Source organism: Haliotis rufescens, unplaced genomic scaffold, assembly GCF_023055435.1.
Source record: "Haliotis rufescens isolate VD_foot unplaced genomic scaffold, xgHalRufe1.0.p SCAF_6, whole genome shotgun sequence".
NCBI classification, from domain to species: Eukaryota; Metazoa; Mollusca; class Gastropoda; order Lepetellida; family Haliotidae; genus Haliotis; species Haliotis rufescens.
The window spans coordinates 41838520-41858886 of record NW_025964334.1 but is presented as its reverse complement, the minus strand read 5'-3'; the positions used below and the strand labels follow the sequence as shown (position 1 = coordinate 41858886).

Genomic DNA, 20367 nt, shown 5'->3' with positions numbered 1-20367 from the left:
TTCCTTTTATGACCTAATGAAGAAGATGGTGTTTCTACTGGCCCTGGCTACTGATGCCTGGGTTAGTGAGCTCCACGCCCTCGATTTCTCCTGTGTCCGGTTCGTACGCAGGACTCAGGGCGCTGTTCATCTTGGGCTGTGCTGGGACTTTATCACAAAGAATCAACTCCCTGGACAGCCTGATAGATCATTCACCACCCTCCTTTCGTCGATTGTGGGTGCCGACAATGAGGAGCTTTTATTATGCCCCGTTAGGGGACTGAAGGTTTTCCTGCGACGATCTAAAGCCTGTCTCAAGTCTAGGAAACACCTGTTCCTGCCGGTCTTCCCTTTATCGCAGTCGGAGGTCAGCCGGAATACTATCTCCCTGTGGCTCAGGGCGGTCATTCACCAAGCTTATAAAGTGGACCCCCCAAGGCTAACAACCCACACAAAATTCGGGCGGTCGCATCTACCATGGCTCTTCACAGTAACTGTTCCCTCAAATCGATCATGGAAGGCGATTCGACACCGTCTTTGCCAGTCACTTACCTTCGTGATGTAGCCTTGGAAGATATTGCCGGCATACATAGCTTTGGTCCCCTGGTGGTAGCCCAACAGGTCACCCACCCCTGACGCCACTGATTCTCCGTTACCCTGAGCGGGGCAAGTTCGACCTCTCTGGTGTTTATCACCCCAGATTAGAGGGCTCTACTGCGTTCCGCATTCGCTCTTATGTCAGTTCTAGTTTCCCCGCCTCATTCTATTTCTGTCACCTATTTAGGGTTCCCTCTTTTGCATCGACTCTCGTTTCCTTCGACAGGAATGGTAGCTGATGTTCTGGTCATCTCTTGACTGCGGTGCGGTTTCACCAGACCTGGACGAGGGTTTCTTATGGCTCACAGCTGAAGGTATGCCCACCGTCCGTGCCGTCTGCAATACGGAGTAATGCAGGATAAGTTAATAAATTTTTTACATTTGTATACTTACCCTGCATTACGAAGTCTAAGTGCCCCCCCCCACTTCACTCCGCTGCCTCCCCACGAAGTTTCTGATGTTATGTTGAAAGTAGTTATGTGTTTTGACGTGACGTCAGGACTTCCGGGTCACATGCCGACTGTGTGGGGGCGCTGCTTCATGGACAGATGGAAACAACTTTCTTCAGCAGCTGGATCTCACACAGTTCGTCTCTCCTGTCAAAGACAGCAGTAAATGCAATACAGAGTATTGCAGGATAAGAATACAAATGTAAAAAATATTTAGATTTTCCTAATTTTGCCTTCCTTTGATGACATCATTCCTCAATTATCAAGAGTTGAAGTGTTCTCAAAGCTTGATGCCTGTCATGGGTTTCATCAGATTCCGCTTTACCTCAAACATTTATTTGTTCACTACATTCAAAACGCCACTAGGACGTTTCTGTTTCAAACCGCATTCCATTTGGAATAACATCTGCTGCGGAAATATTTCAGCGCAGGATGACAGAGGTTATGAAGGGTGAGGCTATTGTTGATGACATTTTGATATTGGGTCCATCAGACGAAGAGTTCAACTTAAGACTGAAGCAAGTGTTCAAGCTAGTGAGGACATCAGGACTCAAGTTGAACAAGTCAAAGTGTGAAATCAGGAAGAAATCTCTTCTCTCACATGTTTCGGACCAAGATCAGTGACAAAGGGGTAGAGCCTGATCCAAAATCGAAAGTGATGTCGTTCAACTGCTACTGCTTATAACTGGCAGATTATTTGAGTGCATTAATGGAAAGTTGGGTATGGTGCTGCTTTTGTAGTTGTATGTAATACAAACACCTATCTAGTTCATCGCCAGTTACTGTTGCACAATTGATTTTATTTGTTTGGTCTTAAGAGGTATAGAAGTAATGTTTTCCAGTTTGAAGAACATCATATGGACAGAAGCTTTGAGAAAGTTTGAGGAAATGGCAGCAAAGGGTCTGCTCTTTTTTTTGCATCTACTTGCAAATACCTTTAGTTTTCTCAGTCATAGATGTATATATACAGGCAAACACCGTAGTGTCAAACTTACGATTGTCTCGAAGTAAACGCTTGGTCGCTGGGTATTCCTTCTTTAGTCATCATTTTCAGTTGTGTCGAAGCTCGGATAACTCGAAGCATTCATATAGATTCCTTCAATGTCAACACAACAGTGTTTGACTGTATTCTGAAATTCCAGACTACTATGATCACAAGCCTGAAAGTTATTAGAATGATATGAAATTAAAGCCTTACAATGTTTGTGTACTGCATTTTATTGTGAGGTTCCATGACTTGTTTGTAATTGTTTTTCAGATTTCCAACGTCGATTTGTGTCACTTTTGTCATATCAGTTCCGCACGTTTCACCCATCCCTTGCCCTCAACATCCTCAGTGAAAAGGGAGCCAAAATGGAATCAGGTCAGCCATGTTGTTCATGTTATTGATTGTTACCCCGAACTTGGCAACAAAATGTCAATGTTTTTAAGTGAATTAGCAATGTTGTCAAATACAAATGACACTTTTCAACTGATAGATGACATTACAGTTAGTTCATTGGACAATAGCATGATGTTATTGAACAGATAGGTGTCAGTGTCAAAGTTGAGCTCCATGGCCAAAGTGTTTTTCTCAACCACTTATGTAATACAGATGTTAGAGACATCATACATTTATATACTGCACTTATCCAGATGTCTCTGCTGAAATTTGGTTCATATTTGTTCCCTGATCAGTGGATCTACATGCATTCCAGTTATTCTCAACTCCCTGGGGAATATACAACCCAAGCTGTCTACAGGCACTACAATGTTTTTCATCCACCTTGTATGTCACATACCCATTCACTGCTGGGTGAAGAGAAGCAGATTGGAACTGAGTTACTTGTCCAGGGTGATGCCACACGATTTGACACTTGTGTTTTTGGTGTATGTACATATTCGTGTTTCCACCAACTGGTCATATGCCATATGTTATGGGATGAATGGGCTAGTTTAAGTGCCTAGGGTGAATGTACTGAACACTAGATGTAGTGACAACACAGTAAAAAGACCTGTAAACATTGTTGAAACATTGGCAGAATAACAATCTGGTCACTAGCAGGCTACAATCCAGCACCTGACACTTTAAACTGCTTGCCCATTCTGCCCCATCATGTACCTATTCCCCTGGGGAATTTGTCTGACATAGTATTTGATGAAATTGAAGGTCAAGGTGACAAGGTCTGAACCAGACATCAAAAGAGGCCACCAGAAGTCACATTATAAAACATTCATTCATCAAATATCTATGCATTTGTGAATCTATAAATGATCTATAAATAGTTTCATTCATAAAGTATTGTCAGTGTGATATGGAGACTTCATGTTTGTAACACCACCTAAGTTTATCATAATAACCCCAGGATTTTATTATACCCCTGTTTACCAAGTAAATCGGAGGTATATAGCGTTCCGTTCGTTCGTCCGTCTGTCCTTATGTCCGAGCTTTTGTACGGCCCATAACTTTTTAACCATGCACCCTAGCTTCACCAAACTTTCTACACACATTAACCACAATGAGTACTTGTGCCTTTGGCTAGTTTGAAGATTCTGAATTTTTTAAATTTTGCTGTCATGGAATCATGGTGAAACATAAATTTTGGGTTGAGTTTTTGTACTATCCATGTTTACAATATTATGTATCCTAGCTTCAGCAGACTTGCTACATTAACCACTATGATTGGTTTTTTTTAACTTTTATAAGATTCTGAAAGTTTTCTCTTTTGCTGTTTTCATGGAAACATGATGGAATTTCTTATATTATATTGTTCCACTTTTTATGTGTTTTTATATCAACAATTTTTTATACTTTTGATAATTCTTCTTATGTAACTCCTCAATCAAATTTTTATTCAAAGGTGTTCATGGTGATATACTTCCTCGTAGTGAACACTGGTAACATGGGAGATTTGGGGGGGCGTCAATTGTCACTGGAACTCAATCTTAGTTTTTTAAACATTGAAGTTAAAATCAGTTAGAAATATGTAATATTTCATTAATTAACAAACTATTTACTATTTGTTGTTGACCAGCAGAGATAACGGGGGTATGTGAGCTTTGCTCACTTCTTTCTTGTTAATACAACTTCCATTTAGATTGAGACATATGTTTCACGCTAGAAATATATTTTGTATTTTAACACAATGTAATGACGTAAAATCAAATGACAAATGTTTTTTTTATATTCCCAAGGAACGACCACGCAACCTTTGTGTCTGTAGCCCAGTGTCTGTAGCCCACTAGGTTTCAGTTTGATCAAACGCAATGCTTTTAATAATATCTTTTTCAACTACTGTAAGCCAACAACAGATATTTTACACCTATTTCCAAAGTTTCATGGAAAGTATGTTTGAAACATAAAAATGTTGATAAATGTTGTTTTATGTTTCTTTTCCGGTTAGATAAAACACTTCCCCATGTGTTTATATATTTAAAACCTTTATCCTTGGGATAAAACCTGACACCCCTCAGTTTTATCCCGTGCATGCATCTATACTCAACAACAAAAGTTCCTGTGACATCAATATTTTAGTGTATTTTTCAAACAAGTAACAACCACTCAGAAAAACAACAAAATTACGCAATTATTCAGCATTACGAAATGCCACGATTGTCCATAAATGAGCATCTGTGAGCCATTGGTATGCTTGAAGCAGGATCGAGTCAACGTGATGTTGCAAGACAATTTAACGTCCACAGAAACACCATTTGGTGTTTATGGCAACGTTGGCAACAGACGAATGCAGTCAGAGACCATCCTCGGAGTGGCAGGCCACGCGTAACCAATAATTGATAAGACAACTGGATTCGAACTACACGCCTACGAAGTCGATTCAGGCCAGCAACAGTGACTGCAAGAAGCATCCCTGGCCTTCGACGAATATCTTCACAAACCCTCACCTCAAACGTCGTCTCTGGGATTGTTGCCAGAAGGCCCGCCCGACGTCCCATTTTGACAGGAAACCACCGTCAAGCACATCTACAGTGGTGCAGATAGCGTCTTTGCTGGACGGCCATGCAGTGGGGACAAGTTCTATTCACTGATGAGTCTAGTTTTCACCTCAGCCACAGGGATGGACGGATTTGTGTGTACCGACGTCGAGGTGAACGTTATGTCAATCATTGTGTCATGGAAGAAGATCGGTTCGGGGGAGGCATCGTTATGGTATGGGGTGGGATTACAGCAAGACAGAGGACCCGTTTGATAGTGGTAGAGGGAAATCTCAATGGACAGCACTACCGCGACGAGAGCCCTGTTTTTCTACCATTTTTGCGTCGTCATGGCCCAGGCATTACCTTTCAGCATGACCACGCCCGGCCTCATATTGCGAAGTGGAAGGGGGATATAGGAATAGGTGCCGTCCGTCCGTCTGTCACATTTCGTTACCGGAGCAGATCTTGAAAACCATACCATATTTCTTCAACAAACTTGGCACATAGATAGGTCTAGTGGTGAACTGGTGCCTTTTGATAGTTTGGGATTTTTAAAAACAATATTTTTTGAGTTTCCATGACAACGACTTTGATTTAGACTGAAAATGGCAGTAGTCCTCGTTTCCGGAGCAGATCTTGAAAACCGTACCATATTTCTTCACCAAACTTGGCACATAGATAGGTCTAGTGGTGAACTGGTGCCTTTTGATAGTTTGGGATTTTTAAAAAAGTAATTTTTCGAGTTTCCATGGCAACGACTTTGATTTAGACTGAAAATGGCAGTAGTCCTCTTTTCCAGAGCAGATCTTGAAAACCGTACCATATTTCTTCACCAAACTTGGCACATAGATAGATCAACCTGTTCTTGATGCTGCGTAAAGATTCTTTTGCTTGTCTCATTCAAAGAAATGCCAGCTGATCACATTGAAGGAAAATGTCTTGTTCCTTATACTGTGTAGTGATCTGTTTGTGCAGGTGATATGAGCCGTGCTGAGCTTGACATGAACCTGAGCAAGTATGACATGAAGAGACTGGAGCTGTATGCCCAGAACATGGTGGACTATCACCTCATCATGGATCTTGTGCCAGTCATTGCAAAACTGGTGTTATTGGGTAAAGCCAAGATCCATCTGAGTGTAGTACAGTCAGTAAGTAACTCTTTACATTATATCTAAGACTTCATATTAGACTTAATTCACTTTGTCAGAAGGACCAAAAAAGTGGAGGGAGTCCTAAGTTGTTCTCAATCCGTGACATGTCAAATGTAAGGTAATGACATAGCCACATATCATAGTGGCAACAGCAGGAATAAGCGATGTGACAACTTGATACTTTTGTGTTTCAGGGTCTGTTGCTGGGTCTGGGTCTGCAGCATAAGACTGTGGCTGATCTAGAGAAGGAGTTCGAGTTACCTACAAGTCAACTCCTAGCACTATTTAATAAAGTCATCCGAAAAGTGTCCAAGGTATATCTGTGATTTCCATACCATGAAAACATTTGTTAACTTATGTTCATTGCAGATTCAGAAAAATCATTCCTTCTTTATAAGCAATATCCAATCTGGGGAGGTAGATTTGGTGGCTTACTTCAGGCTAGGAAAACTTGGGGTTCAGAATGTTGGGGTATGTCCATTATTCTAGTGTTATTGTCAGGGGGCTGCTTGATGTGATTACTCTAATTTGAGTTCTGACCCCGTCACAATAGATCAATTTGAGGTAAGCCGCCACCACAGTAGATCTAAGGTCAATCAAACTCGTCAGAACCAAAGATGTAAGAAAGGTTTTGGGTCTCTGGACAGTTCCAGGTATCCAATGTCATTTCTATATGTTGTTGGTTCAGACCGAAAGTTTGCTGTACAAAGCAAGTATCGTTTTCATTATGAGTTGATGACATTACGTTGGTCAACATTTTCATACAAGCAAAGTGTATGGCATCAGAAAAAAAGACTCTATTTAAGAGGTTTCTGTTGTGTATTACAGCTCTGTTCTATGGTGCTTTTGTCGTCAGCATTTATCCAGAAAATATTTGAATAGCATTGCTGACAGAAACATGTTTTAAATGACTGTCCTCGTTGACATTTTAAGCTGTCGTCTGTATATCCAGGTGAGCAACACTGCTGTGGCACTATTTTTTGTGTGATTTACTAATATGCTACATACACCAGTAGTACCGGACAGTAGACATTAAGTTCAATTATTTGCTGCAAGCTTATAGGGAATTGCTTCTGAAAAAATAATTTGTGGAGCACAAACATACAAATATGAAAAACATGATTTCTTGTTAACTCTACAAAATGATGAAAGATGAAATATTTAAAGCAAAGATACATGTATTTGAAAACAAACATTAGAGTTATCAACATTTTGGCATAAGCCTTGGGGCTAGGCTTGGTTGTTTATGTGCAAGGAGACTTAACTTAATATATATATGTTTGCTTATGAAATTTGTAAGAAAATCATGATATTTTTACAAAAAATTAAAATCAAATTGGGGCAATTGGGTCTGCTTTTAGAAAAAAACACTGTGAACCTGGAATTGCCGAGTGATGCGACCTGGCTTCGAGTGTAACAGGAGGGAGTGTAAGGCAGGACATGGACCTGGCTTAATGTGTTATCAGGAGGGAGCATAAGGCAGGACATGGACCTGGCTTAGTGTGTATCAGGAGGGAGCATAAGGCAGGACATGGACCTGGCTTAATGTGTATCAGGAGGGAGCATAAGGCAGGACATGGACCTGGCTTAGTGTGTATCAGGAGGGAGCATAAGGCAGGACATGGACCTAGCTTAGTGTGTATCAGGAGGGAGCATAAGGCAGGACATGGACCTGGCTTAATGTGTATCAGGGGGGAATGTAAGGCAGGACATGGACCTGGCTTAATGTGTATCAGGGGGGAATGTAAGGCAGGACATGGACCTGGCTTAATGTGTATCAGGGGGGAATGTAAGGCAGGACATGGACCTGGCTTCGAGTGTAACAGGAGGGAATGTAAGGCAGGACATGGACCTGGCTTAATGTGTTATCAGGAGGGAGCATAAGGCAGGACATGGACCTGGCTTAATGTGTTATCAGGAGGGAGTGTTAGGCAGGACATGGACCTGGCTTAATGTGTATCAGGAGGAAGTGTAAGGCAGGACCTGGACCTGGCTTAGTGTGTATCAGGAGGGAGTGTTAGGCAGGACATGGACCTGGCTTAATGTGTATCAGGAGGAAGTGTAAGGCAGGACATGGACCTGGCTTAGTGTGTATCAGGAGGGAGTGTTAGGCAGAACATGGACCTGGCTTAGTGTGTATCAGGAGGGAGTGTTAGGCAGAACATGGACCTGCCTTAGTGTGTATCAGGAGGGAGTGTTAGGCAGAACATGGACCTGGCTCAGTGTGTATCAGGAGGAAGTATTAGGCAGGACATGAACCTGCCTTAGTGTGTATCAGGAGGGAGTGTTAGGCAGAACATGGACCTGGCTTAGTGTGTATCAGGAGGGAGTGTTAGGCAGAACATGGACCTGGCTTAGTGTGTATCATGAAGGAGTGTTAGGCAGAACATGGACCTGCCTTAGTGTGTATCAGGAGGGAGTGTTAGGCAGAACATCGACCTGCCTTAGTGTGTATCAAGAGGGAGTGTTAGGCAGAACATGGACCTGGCTTAGTGTGTATCAGGAGGGAGTGTTAGGCAGAACATGGACCTGGCTTAGTGTGTATCAGGAGGGAGTGTTAGGCAGGACATGTACCTGGCTTAGTGTGTATCAGGAGGAAGTGTAAGGCAGGACATAGACCTAGCTTTGTTTGTAACAGGCGGGCGTGTAAGGCAGAACATGGACCTGCCTTAGTGTGTATCAGGAGGGAGTGTTAGGCAGAACATGGACATGGCTTAGTGTGTATCAGGAGGGAGTGTTAGGTAGGACATGTACCTGGCTTAGTGTGTATCAGAAGGAAGTGTAAGGCAGGACATGGACCTAGCTTAGTGTGTATCAGGAGGGAGTGTAAGGCAGGACATGGACCTGGCTTAGTGTGTTATCAGGAGGAAGGGTAAGGCAGGACATGGACCTGCCTTAGTGTGTATCAGGAGGGAGTGTTAGGCAGAACATGGACCTGGCTTAGTGTGTATCAGTGGGGAATGTAAGGCAGAACATGGACCTGGCTTAGTGTGTATTAGGAGGGAGTGTTAGGTAGGACATGTACCTGGCTTAGTGTGTATCAGGAGGAAGTGTAAGGCAGGACATGGACCTAGCTTAGTGTGTATCAGGAGGGAGTGTAAGGCAGGACATGGACCTGGCTTAGTGTGTTATCAGGAGGAAGGGTAAGGCAGGACATGGACCTGCCTTAGTGTGTATCAGGAGGGAGTGTTAGGCAGAACATGGACATGGCTTAGTGTGTATCAGGAGGGAGTGTTAGGTAGGACATGTACCTGGCTTAGTGTGTATCAGGAGGAAGTGTAAGGCAGGACATGGACCTGGCTTAGTGGGTATCAGGAGGGAGTGTAAGGCAGGACATGGACCTGCCTTAGTGTGTATCAGGAGGAAGTGTTAGGCAGGACATGGACCTGGCTTAATGTGTATCAGGAGGGAGTGTTAGGCAGAACATGGACCTGCCTTAGTGTGTATCAGGAGGAAGTATTAGGCAGGACATGAACCTGCCTTAGTGTGTATCAGGAGGGAGTGTTAGGCAGAACATGGACCTGGCTTAGTGTGTATCATGAAGGAGTGTTAGGCAGAACATGGACCTGCCTTAGTGTGTATCAGGAGGGAGTGTTAGGCAGAACATGGACCTGGCTTAGTGTGTAACAGGAGGGAGTGTTAGGCAGAACATGGACCTGGCTTAGTGTGTATCAGGAGGAAGTATTAGGCAGAACATGGACCTGGCTTAGTGTGTATCAGGAGGGAGTGTTAGGCAGAACATGGACCTGGCTTAGTGTGTATCATGAAGGAGTGTTAGGCAGAACATGGACCTGCCTTAGTGTGTATCAGGAGGGAGTGTTAGGCAGAACATGGACCTGGCTTAGTGTGTATCAGGAGGGAGTGTTAGGCAGAACATGGACCTGGCTTAGTGTGTATCAGGAGGGAGTGTTAGGCAGAACATGGACCTGCCTTAGTGTGTATCAGGAGGGAGTGTTAGGCAGGACATGTACCTGGCTTAGTGTGTATCAGGAGGAAGTGTAAGGCAGGACATGGACCTAGCTTTGTTTGTAACAGGCGGGCGTGTAAGGCAGAACATGGACCTGCCTTAGTGTGTATCAGGAGGGAGTGTTAGGCAGAACATGGACATGGCTTAGTGTGTATCAGGAGGGAGTGTTAGGCAGAACATGGACCTGGCTTAGTGTGTATCATGAAGGAGTGTTAGGCAGAACATGGACCTGCCTTAGTGTGTATCAGGAGGGAGTGTTAGGCAGAACATGGACCTGGCTTAGTGTGTATCAGGAGGGAGTGTTAGGCAGAACATGGACCTGGCTTAGTGTGTATCAGGAGGGAGTGTTAGGCAGAACATGGACCTGCCTTAGTGTGTATCAGGAGGGAGTGTTAGGCAGGACATGTACCTGGCTTAGTGTGTATCAGGAGGAAGTGTAAGGCAGGACATGGACCTAGCTTTGTTTGTAACAGGCGGGCGTGTAAGGCAGAACATGGACCTGCCTTAGTGTGTATCAGGAGGGAGTGTTAGGCAGAACATGGACATGGCTTAGTGTGTATCAGGAGGGAGTGTTAGGCAGAACATGTACCTGGCTTAGTGTGTTATCAGGAGGGAGTGTTAGGTAGGACATGTACCTGGCTTAGTGTGTATCAGAAGGAAGTGTAAGGCAGGACATGGACCTAGCATAGTGTGTATCAGGAGGGAGTGTAAGGCAGGACATGGACCTGGCTTAGTGTGTTATCAGGAGGAAGGGTAAGGCAGGACATGGACCTGCCTTAGTGTGTATCAGGAGGGAGTGTTAGGCAGAACATGGACCTGGCTTAGTGTGTATCAGGGGGGAATGTAAGGCAGAACATGTACCTGGCTTAGTGTGTATCAGGAGGGAGTGTTAGGCAGGACATGGAACTGGCTTAGTGTGTATCAGGAGGGAGTGTTAGGCAGAACATGGACCTGCCTTAGTGTGTAACAGGAGGGAGTGTTAGGTAGGACATGTACCTGGCTTAGTGTGTATCAGGAGGAAGTGTAAGGCAGGACATGGACCTAGCTTAGTGTGTATCAGGAGGGAGTGTAAGGCAGGACATGGACCTGCCTTAGTGTGTATCAGGAGGAAGTGTTAGGCAGGACATGGACCTGGCTTAGTGTGTAACAGGAGGGAGTGTTAGGTAGGACATGTACCTGGCTTAGTGTGTATCAGGAGGAAGTGTAAGGCAGGACATGGACCTAGCTTAGTGTGTATCAGGAGGGAGTGTAAGGCAGGACATGGACCTGCCTTAGTGTGTATCAGGAGGAAGTGTTAGGCAGGACATGGACCTGGCTTAATGTGTATCAGGAGGGAGTGTTAGGCAGAACATGGACCTGGCTTAGTGTGTATCAGGAGGGTGTGTTAGGCAGGACATGGACCTGCCTTAGTGTGTATCGTGAGGGAGTGTTAGGCAGAACATGGAACTGGCTTAGTGTGTATCAGGAGGGAGTGTTAGGCAGAACATGGACCTGCCTTAGTGTGTATCAGGAGGGAGTGTTAGGCAGAACATGGACCTGGCTTAGTGTGTATCAGGAGGGAGTGTTAGGCAGGACATGTACCTGGCTTAGTGTGTATCAGGAGGGAGTGTTAGGCAGAACATGGACCTGGCTTAGTGTGTATCAGGAGGGAGTGTTAGGCAGAACATGGACCTGCCTTAGTGTGTATCAGGGGGGAGCGTAAGGCAGAACATGGACCTGGCTTAGTGTGTATCAGGAGGGAGTGTTAGGTAGGACATGAACCTGCCTTAGTGTGTATCAGGAGGGAGTGTTAGGCAGAACATGGACCTGGCTTAGTGTGTATCAGGAGGGAGTGTTAGGCAGAACATGGACCTGGCTTAGTGTGTATCATGAAGGAGTGTTAGGCAGAACATGGACCTGCCTTAGTGTGTATCAGGAGGGAGTGTTAGGCAGAACATGGACCTGCCTTAGTGTGTATCAGGAGGGAGTGTTAGGCAGAACATGGACCTGGCTTAGTGTGTATCAGGAGGGAGTGTTAGGCAGAACATGGACCTGGCTTAGTGTGTATCAGGAGGGAGTGTTAGGCAGGACATGTAACTGGCTTAGTGTGTATCAGGAGGAAGTGTAAGGCAGGACATAGACCTAGCTTTGTTTGTAACAGGCGGGCGTGTAAGGCAGAACATGGAATTGCCTTAGTGTGTATCAGGAGGGAGTGTTAGGCAGAACATGGACATGGCTTAGTGTGTATCAGGAGGGAGTGTTAGGTAGGACATGTACCTGGCTTAGTGTGTATCAGAAGGAAGTGTAAGGCAGGTCATGGACCTAGCTTAGTGTGTATCAGGAGGGAGTGTAAGGCAGGACATGGACCTGGCTTAGTGTGTTATCAGGAGGAAGGGTAAGGCAGGACATGGACCTGCCTTAGTGTGTATCAGGAGGGAGTGTTAGGCAGAACATGGACCTGGCTTAGTGTGTATCAGGGGGGAATGTAAGGCAGAACATGGACCTGGCTTAGTGTGTATCAGGAGGGAGTGTTAGGCAGAACATGGACCTGGCTTAGTGTGTATCAGGGGGGAGTGTTAGGCAGAACATGGACCTGGCTTAGTGTGTATCAGGGGGGAGTGTTAGGCAGAATATGGACCTGGATTAGTGTGTTATCAGGGGGGAGTGTTAGGCAGAACATGGACCTGGCTTAGTGTGTATCAGGAGGGAGTGTTAGGCAGAATATGGACCTGGATTAGTGTGTTATCAGGGGGGAGTGTTAGGCAGGACATGGACCTGGATTAGTGTGTATCAGGGGGGAGTGTTAGGCAGGACATGGACCTGCCTTAATGTGTATCAGGGGGGAGCGTAAGGCAGAACATGGACCTGGCTTAGTGTGTATCAGGAGGAAGTGTAAGGCAGGACATGGACCTGCCTAAGTGTGTATCAGGAGGAAGTGTTAGGCAGAACATAGACCTGGCTTAGTGTGTATCAGGGGGGAGCGTAAGGCAGGACATGTACCTGGCTTAGTATGTATCAGGAGGAAGTGTTAGGGAGAACATGGACCTGGCTTAGTGTGTTATCAGGAGGGAGCATAAGGCAGGACATGGACCTGGCTAAGTGTGTATCAGGAGGGAGCATAAGGCAGGACATGGACCTGGCTTAGTGTGTATCAGGAGGAAGTGTTAGGCAGGACATGGACCTGGCTTAGTGTGTATCAGGGGGGAGCGTAAGGCAGAACATGGACCTGGCTTAGTGTGTATCAGGAGGAAGTGTTAGGCAGAACATGGACCTGGCTTAGTGTGTATCAGGGGGGAGCGTAAGGCAGAACATGGACCTGGCTTAGTGTGTATCAGGAGGAAGTGTTAGGCAGAACATGGACCTGGCTTAGTGTGTTATCAGGAGGGAGCATAAGGCAGGACATGGACCTGGCTAAGTGTGTATCAGGAGGGAGCATAAGGTAGGACATGGACCTGGCTTAGTGTGTATCAGGAGGAAGTGTTAGGCAGGACATGGACCTGGCTTAGTGTGTATCAGGAGGAAGTGTTAGGCAGGACATGGACCTGGCTTAGTGTGTTATCAGGGGGGAGTGTAAGGCAGGACATGGACCTGGCTTAGTGTGTATCAGGAGGAAGTGTTAGGCAGGACATGGACCTGGCTTAGTGTGTTATCAGGAGGAAGTGTAAGGCAGGACATGGACCTGGCTTAGTGTGTATTGGGAGGAAGTGTTAGGCAGGACATGGACCTGGCTTAGTGTGTATCAGGAGGGAGTGTTAGGCAGAACATGGACCTGGCTTAGTGTGTTATCAGGAGGAAGTGTAAGGCAGGACATGGACCTGGCTTAGTGTGTATTGGGAGGAAGTGTTAGGCAGGACATGGACCTACAGATGGTGTAAGACCTGTATCAGGTATAAGAAATAGTTTTGACTGACTGTGTGTGAAGAAGACATAAGGAAGTTATTCATTGGACAGGGGCATGGAACTGACTGGTAGTATGTGAAGTAAGAAATGCACATATTCCTGTTTGTGCATACCTTATTTTGTTGCAAAAATGATAATATTGTATATTTTCAGTGTTTTACTGAGATTGTGGAAGCTGACATAGAAAGTCTCATGGCAGAGGAGAAGGATGTCAAGATGACCCCAGTAAGCCAGACATTGGAAGATGATCTGGTGAGTACAGGAAGAATGTGTAGGGGCAAACATTGAAGGACAATGTATTGGTTGGGTACAGGAGCTTTGTAGAAGCAGACATTGAAGGACTATCTAGTGGGTACAGGAGCTTTGTAGAGGCAGACATTAAAGGACTATCTCGTTGGTACAGAGTGATTGTAGGGGCAGACATTAAAGGACTATCTCGTTGGTACAGAGTGATTGTAGGGGCAGACATTAAAGGACTATCTCGTTGGTACAGAGTGATTGTAGGGGCAGACATTAAAGGACTATCTCGTTGGTACATGGGAATTGTAGGGGCAGACATTGAAGGACTCTCTAGTGGGTACAGGAAGAATGTGTAGGGGCAGACATTGAAGGACTATCTAGTGGGTACAGGAATAATGTGTAGAGGCAGACATTGAAGGACTATCTAGTGGGTACAGGAATAATGTGTATGGGGAGATATTGAAGGACTCTCTAGTGGGTTGAGGAAGAATGTGTAGAGGGAGACATTGAAGGTCTCTCTAGTGGGTTGAGGAAGAATGTGTAGGGGCAGACATTGAAGGACTCTCTAGTGGGTACAGGAATAATGTGTATTGGGAGACATTGAAGGACTCTCTAGTTGGTACAGGAATAATGTGTAGGGGCAGACATTGAAGGACTCTCTAGTGTGTATAGGAATAATGTGTAGAGGCAGACATTGAAGGACTATCTAATGGGTACAGGAATAATGTGTAGAGGCAGACATTGAAGGACTATCTAGTGGGTACAGGAATAATGTGTATTGGGAGACATTGAAGGACTCTCTAGTGGGTACAGGAATAATGTGTAGGGGCAGACATTGAAGGACTCTCTAGTGTGTATAGGAAGAATTGTAGAGGCAGACATTGAAGGACTCTCTAGTGGGTACAGGAATAATGTGTAAAGGCAGACATTGAAGGACTCTCTAATGGGTACAGGAATAATGTGTAGAGGCAGACATTGAAGGACTCTCTAGTGGGTACAGGAATAATGTGTATGGGGATATATTGAAGGACTCTCTAGTGGGTTGAGGAAGAATGTGTAGTGGGTACAGGAAGAATGTGTAGAGGCAGACATTGAAGGACTCTCTAGTGGGTACAGGAATAATGTGTATGGGGAGATATTGAAAGAATCTCTAGTGGGTTGAGGAAGAATGTGTAGAGGCAGACATTGAAGGACTATCTAGTGGGTACAGGAATAATGTGTAGAGGCAGACATTCAAGGACTATATAGTGGGTACAGGAATAATGTGTATGGGGAGATATTGAAGGACTCTCTAGAGGGTTGAGGAAGAATGTGTAGAGGCAGACATTGAAGGACTCTCTAGTGGGTACGGGAATAATGTGTAGGGGCAGACATTGAAGGACTCTCTAGTGGGTACAGGAAAAATGTGTAGAGGCAGACATTGAAGGACTCTCTAGTGGGTACAGGAATAATGTGTAGAGGCAGACATTGAAGGACTCTCTAGTGGGTACAGGTAGAATGTGTAGGGGCAGACATTGAAGGACTCTCTAGTGCGTACAGGAAGAATGTGTAAAGGCAGACATTGAAGGACTCTCTAGTGGGTACAGGAAGAATGTGTAGGGGCAGACATTGAAGGACTCTCTAGTGTGTATAGGAAGAATGTGTAGAGGCAGACATTGAAGGACTCTCTAGTGGGTACAGGAAGAATTTGTAAAGGCAGACATTGAAGGACTCTCTAGTGGGTACAGGAATAATGTGTAGTGGGTACAGGAATAATGTGTATTGGGAGATATTGAAGGAATCTCTAGTGGGTTGAGGAAGAATGTGTAGAGGCAGACATTGAAGGACTATCTAGTGGGTACAGGAATAATGTGTAGAGGCAGACATTGAAGGACTATCTAGTGGGTACAGGAATAATGTGTATGGGGAGATATTGAAGGACTCTCTAGAGGGTTTAGGAAGAATGTGTAGATGTAGACATTGAAGGACTCTCTAGTGGGTACAGGAATAATGTGTAGGGGCAGACATTGAAGGACTCTCTAGTGCGTACAGGAATAATGTGTAGGGGCAGACATTGAAGGACTATCTAGTGGGTACAGGAATAATGTGTCGAGGCAGACATTGAAGGACTATCTAGTGCGTACAGGAATAATGTGTAGGGGCAGACATTGAAGGACTATCTAGTGCGTACAGGAAGAATGTGTAGAGGCAAACATTGAAGGACTCTCTAGTGGGTTGAGGAAGAATGTGTAGAGGCAGACATTGAAGGACTCTCTAGTGGGTTGAGGAAGAATGTGTAGAGGCAGACATTGAAGGACTCTCTAGTGGGTACAGGAAGAATGTGTAGAGGCAGACATTGAAGGACTATCTAGTGCGTACAGGAAGAATGTGTAGGGGCAGATATTGTGGGTACAGGGGATTGTTTCGGCCATAAGGGTAAGGAAAAAATGACAGTGATGGCTTGGCCATTGGCTTGCAGTGCGGCTGAGGGGTGCGTTCAGGTGAGATGTTTTTCTCTGTTCTTGGGCATAAATGATGCTTTTACCCTTGAAAATACAAACTGAAAGAGAATGTAATATTTGATAAGATGGTGCCTTTATCAATTTCACAAGTATATGGCAAATAACTTTACCTTTACCTAAACGATAAAATAGATTTCATTGTGAACAATTCAGTAAAATACATTTATAAAATGTGTCGATTGTTGCAATTTGGGATCACTTGAAACCAGTTTTGCCTTGAAAAGTATTTGGGATACTTGGGCCGCAGTCTGACCGCCCTCTTATGGGCACATGAGTACTTAATTTGTAGCGAGATTCAAGGACCTAGTGATGCTGTTGGATGAACCTAAAGATAGTTGTATATTTAAACTAACATTGTATTGACACTGTTCTCAGAAAGAGGCATCAGACAAGGTGAAGGAGAAGCAGAAACAAGATAAGGCTATCTTGACTAACCTTGACCTTGCCCAGTATGCTGTCAAGGGGTCGGAAGATGACTGGAAGGTGGCTCTGACCAATCAGACAAAGGCTGGCATCATCAGTGTTAAAGGGTTAGTTTTTCACAGTCAATCTAGACCTATGGGTGGCCATCCTGTCCAAAAATACTAAGTTGAAATAAAGGACAAATGTATGCAATAGTAATCAAATGTTACAAATAAAGAATGAATGTTACAAATAAAGGTCATTATTAACATACGAAGAATGAATATTAAAAATACAAAATGATACCAATGAACAACTCGCAAACAAAAGACGTCAAATGTAAAGAAAGGACAATGTGTACCCTAAGAACATCGGTGGACAAAGAGGAAACGAAACTGCTAAGGGACAACATTGAAGATCAAGGTTACTCCGCATGAAACACCTTTTTCTTGTTCAGACTTTTTTTTTTACAGTATGTGAAAGTAACTTCTTGTAACACTCCATGTGCATTCAATTTGAAATGTTCTGACAGCTCTTTGCAAAGATTTAGGGTAAAGGTTATTTGATCAAAAGTGCTTATAGGGTTCTGTTTCAAAATTGTACAGCTTAGGTCATTTGGGCCAAACCAAAAGTGATGTTATTAAACCAGAATGCTTATAGTTTTGGTATTGTTGTAGCTTGATATATAGGACTGCATTTGGCATTTGTTTAAGTACCCATATCAGAATTATATGTAGTTTTAAATGGAAATGCTTATTACTTGAACGTTAAAGTAGCTACAGGCATAGGACAGGCATGTGTGTTAACATTCTACTGCATGGAACATGCATTCCCAAACCAGAAGTGCTGATGACTCTCTTATTATGGTTGCTATAGGTGTAGGTCTACATTTTACTACAGTAGACAACATTAGGGATGAAAGATGAATTTTGCTGAGGTCAGCTGTCACTTGATTTGGTCAAGGCAAAAAAGTTTATTGGGAAGTTTTGGAGCTTTCAGGAAATGCTGGCAAGGGGATGCTTCTGGGTTTGTATGTTATGCAAACTTCCAGTTCATATAGGAAATGTTTAAGTGTATTTATACATTGCAGGAAGTTGGAGCAGAAGAGGAAGATAGCAGTATCCCCTACGGAGCAAGAGACAGTGATGAAATATAAGAAACACAGGAAGGTGAAACAGAAGACATGAGCAAGCATGTGGTCTTGGTGGTCTCTGATGTTTGTTGCCAGATGTTGTGTCCTCCAACATGTGTATTATGTAGACACTCTAGTTTTGCTGATGTCAGGTTGACCATGTTGATGTCACTTAAATCATTTGTATAAAACTGACAAGGAAAAGAAATGTTACCAACCAGCATAGTTTCTTCCTGTAGACAGAACAGGACCAATATCAAGGAAGATATTTGTATTGTCTAAAGACATGAATTATCAACATCATTTTGGGGTGGGTGGGGGGTGGCCCAGTCGTCTTAGGCGCTGCAAGTTGCTGTGCAGAGTTGCGTCCATTTTGCACACCAGAAGCCTATGATCGTGGGTTTGAATCCCGGTTCGCCCCGACTATGTTTCTAGGTTTGTCGGCACCATACCCGTGCCTTACGGTTTCACTGAAGTGGTAAACATCTAAGAAGTCCATCGCTTCGGGCTTTACTCCCACATTAAGCTGTTATGCCCTGATATGACTGGAATACTGTTAAAAGCAATGCTAAACCCCACTCACTCACTCACTCACTCACTCACTCAATATCATTTTGCCATTAATGAGAACAAAAATTGTGGTATATTATGAAGGTAATTTTGTCCAGTTTAACTTCATTTTCAGTAATCAAGACTTAAATCAGCACATGAAATTCCCTTTGATCCTTCACAATGACAACTTTGTCAGTCAGTTTGGGCATGCTCACATCAATGCACACCATAACTTGACAATGGGCAGAAGATGTGAGACATTTGATCAAAAGAAATGGATTGGACACCAGTCTTCTCAGAGGAACTGTGCTGATGGATCCCTGTGATAAGGGCAAACCTGTCATGCTCAAATTTGACAGTCAAGGTGATCCCACATGTGAGATTGGTAAGATCGTGCTTGGCCAAGGCAAGACATTCATGTTATTGGCTTGCATAAAATCTCCTCTTACAATCGTGTTGTATGGGGCCTCATGTTATCTTGCTGAAACAGGATTTGAACGGTGGTGAACTTGGTCAATAAAATGTTTTCTTCCAAAATCCCCAGACATATCTTCATTTGGCTATGTGGGTGTCGGTGTGAATGTTTGGCCTCACTGTAAGCTCTGATATTGTACGGAAAGTTTTCTGGACACTGTCCAGCAACTGTCAAGATGGCCAATCCCAAGTGTCACAGTTTTTGTAGGGGGAGTGAGGAGGGTAACAACTCTGCCACCCCTAAGCCTGTCTGTCCAGTCCCTGTAGTGTGCCATTAGCCTCGTCACTCATTATGCTACAGCCAAAACTCCTTAAGACTTGGTCATGCATTGCACCTTGAAATGTCATACCAACAGCTTGGCATGTTATTTGTCAGTTTGTTGGTTGGTTGTTTAATGCCTCACTCAGCAATATTCCAGCTATATGGCAGCAGTCTGTAAATAATCAAGTCTGGACCCGACAATCCAGTGATTGACATCATGAGCATCGATCCACACAGATAGGATACGATGCAATGCATCAACCAAGTCAGCAAGCATGACGATCCCGATCCCGTTAGTCGCCACTTACGACAAACATAGTCGCATGTATCAAGGGCACTACTCAGCAGATTCTTTTGATTGTGAATGGGCAATTTTGATCTTCTATGTAACACTATTCCTGACCCAGTGTGTCATAATTGCAGTTTGGTAACATTTCTTTTGCTCGTAAGTTTATTTCAAAGAATGCTTGCAGCAATTTTATACAATTTAACATGAATAAACTGTCTCTATAAGTTATAGTATAAAATGTTGATCACATACATTTTGTTGCTTCAGTAGAGATCCATGTACCTAATACTGAAAATCAAGACAGAATCCCTGTACCAAAAGGTCATTGTACAGCCATTCACAGGAGTAAAAAAATGAAGAACTGAGACATTTGTTTGTTGAACATGATTGTTAAAAAGTCTGGAAAAGATGCATCAGTTACTTACCGGTCAATGTTACATCACAATACATCGAGTTAAGGGGGCTCTGATGATTCTCTGGGAACGGGATGTTGCCTTTAATAATGTTTCCCCCCCCCCCCCCCCCCCCCCCCTTGGATACAGGGATGATATCTGGAAATCGAATAATGCTGCACCAAC

General features: G+C 44.0%; 1 protein-coding gene across 2 annotated transcripts in view; it reads left to right on the top strand.

The window, feature by feature from the left end:
* LOC124110745 (RNA cytidine acetyltransferase-like) overlaps nucleotides 1–20154 on the top strand; it is a 312648-nt gene extending 292494 nt beyond the window's left edge. For both annotated transcript variants that reach the window (XM_048385668.1, XM_048385669.1), the window contains 6 exons: nucleotides 2284–2388; nucleotides 5916–6088; nucleotides 6286–6405; nucleotides 14091–14189; nucleotides 17054–17208; nucleotides 18171–20154. In XM_048385668.1, the coding sequence (XP_048241625.1) occupies nucleotides 2284–2388; nucleotides 5916–6088; nucleotides 6286–6405; nucleotides 14091–14189; nucleotides 17054–17208; nucleotides 18171–18267 (749 nt within the window). In that variant the 3' untranslated portion in view covers nucleotides 18268–20154. The remainder of the gene's footprint in view (nucleotides 1–2283; nucleotides 2389–5915; nucleotides 6089–6285; nucleotides 6406–14090; nucleotides 14190–17053; nucleotides 17209–18170) is intronic.
* The last annotated feature ends 213 nt before the right edge of the window (nucleotides 20155–20367 follow it).